The sequence below is a fragment of the Neopelma chrysocephalum genome, unplaced genomic scaffold (genome assembly GCF_003984885.1).
Source record: "Neopelma chrysocephalum unplaced genomic scaffold, ASM398488v2 Primary Assembly neopelma1_95975, whole genome shotgun sequence".
NCBI lineage: Eukaryota > Metazoa > Chordata > Aves > Passeriformes > Pipridae > Neopelma > Neopelma chrysocephalum.
In genome coordinates, this window is record NW_020924626.1 from 1 (window position 1) to 2,066 (window position 2,066).

A 2,066-nucleotide genomic window follows, 5' to 3' on the forward strand; every position below is an offset into this window, starting at 1 on the left:
AATTCCTGGGCCCATCTGCAATGGCCACAATGACTGTGAGAGTGGGAAGGGAAAGGAGGATGAAAGTCATCTTTGTAGCCCCCCCGGCCATCACTGGATGCTGTGCTGGGCAGACTGCTGAGAGGGGAATGCTGATGGCAGAGTGCTGCTGCACAGGGTTTTCTCTTCCCTCTCTCTGTCCCACGTCCTCCTCTCTTTTTCCTTGTGGCATGAGATGGTTGTCTTGGAGCAGCTGTGAGCCCCACAAGCACAGCTCTCTAGGTGAAGACCTCTTTCACTGGCTGTAGAGGACAATTCTTTCGATCCCATCTCTGAGTTCTTGGTACTCCATCATAGCCTGGGTGTGGGCGGCCGGATCCTGCGCCAGGCGATGGAAGAGGTTGGGTGGCTGGGCGGTTTTGACATCTGGGGGCAAGAAAATCTCCTGAGGAAATGTCTGATTGCCCACAACAAAGTGGTCAAGGTTTTTCTCCTCCAGGGAGCCGTGCAGGTACTGCATGGTATCCCCCAGCCGCCGCAGGACTTGCCTCCTGCCCCACCGTGACACGGGTCTGGTGTTCAGGAGGTGCATCACAATGGTCTTCAGGGTATAAGTGGAGAAGCCTATGCCCACCAGAGTATGGGCCAAGAGCTGCAGGCACTTGAGGTGCCAGCTCTCCTGTGGAACCTGATTGGCAATGTGGCTGAAGAACTTCATCTCTGCCACGGCGCAGGTCTCAGGCCACATTGTGCTTGGGGTGAAGAGGGCCTGTGTAGGCTGGCTGCTCACGGAGATGTCTGAATTGCCTACTTGCACCCCAAAGAGCAGCTCAACTGTCAGGCTCTCTCTGCCTCTGGTCACCTTGAATTTGCAGCAGCGGCTGGAGGGCAGCTTTATTGGAGCAAGGGGAAAGCGGTTTCTGGATTGCCCATCCTAAGTGCAGTGACTCCAGAGTGTTAATATGTGTTGAAACCAAGAGTGGGAGATCCATTGGTGCTATATTTATGTAATAATAATATTCTATCAAGTGAACTACCTATAAAATATATTATAAGTATGCATTAATAAAAAAATTATGTAGTTGTATATTAAAAGATTAAGGTCAGCTCTAACAGGGTCTGGGGCAGACAGTCTTGATGTAATGCTGACCTAAAGATGTCCCAAGGGGACAAGGGCAGACACTAAGAGAGATTTATATGTGCTATGTTTATATAGAAAGATTACCATGGTATCACTCTGCTCTCCATTGGTGGCAAAATCCTGGCAAGAATACTCCTGAACAGACTAATACCAGCTATAGCAGAAGGAATTCTACTTGAAAGTCAGTGTGGTTTCAGAGCCAACAGGAGCAGCACAGACATGATATTTGTTCTCAAGAATTGCAAGAGAAGTGTAGGGAACAGAACAAAGGTCTCTATGTAACCTTTGTTGACTTCACCAAGGCTTTCGATACTGTGAGCAGAAAAGGTCTTTGGCAGATTTTGGAATGTTTAGGTTGTCCCCCCAAGTTCCTTAAAATGATCATCTCACTTCATGAGGATCAGCATGGCCAAGTCAGATATGGCAACACACTCTCTGAGCCCTTTCTAATAAAGAATGGTGTGAAACAAGGCTGCGTTCTCGCTCCTACCCTTTTCACAGTCTTTTTCAGCAGGATGCTCCAAAGGGCCACGGCAGACCTCGATGATCAGGACAGTATCTACATTCATATCATACTGATGGAAGCCTATTCAACCTAAGGCGACTGAAGGCCCACACCAAGACCTTAAACCATCTTGTCCGGGAGCTGCTTTACGCTGATGACGCCGCCCTTGTTGCACACACAGAAGCAGCTCTGCAGCGTTTAACATCCTGCTTTGCAGATGCTGCTGAGCTCTTTGGGCTGGAAGTCAGTTTAAAGAAGACAGAAGTTCTCCATCAGCCTGCACCTCAGGAAGTCCTCCATCATCCCCACATCACCATCGGCCAATCAGAGCTCAAATCAGTCCAGCAGTTTAATTACCTGGGCAGCCTCATCTCCTCGGATGGTAAGATTGACGGGGAGATAGACAACAGGTTAGCAAAGGCATAGAGAGCTTTCGGAAAG

At 49.0% G+C, this 2,066-nt stretch overlaps 1 protein-coding gene across 1 annotated transcript; it reads right to left on the minus strand.

The window, feature by feature from the left end:
- Positions 1-274: 274 nt before the first annotated feature.
- On the minus strand, positions 275-871 carry LOC113981066 (inositol 1,4,5-trisphosphate receptor-interacting protein-like 1; the record flags this gene model as incomplete). Its single annotated transcript, XM_027708301.1, has 1 exon — positions 275-871. A coding segment is annotated over one exon (597 nt), but the record flags the coding sequence as incomplete, so codon positions are not given.
- Between the last annotated feature and the right edge of the window lie 1,195 nt (positions 872-2,066).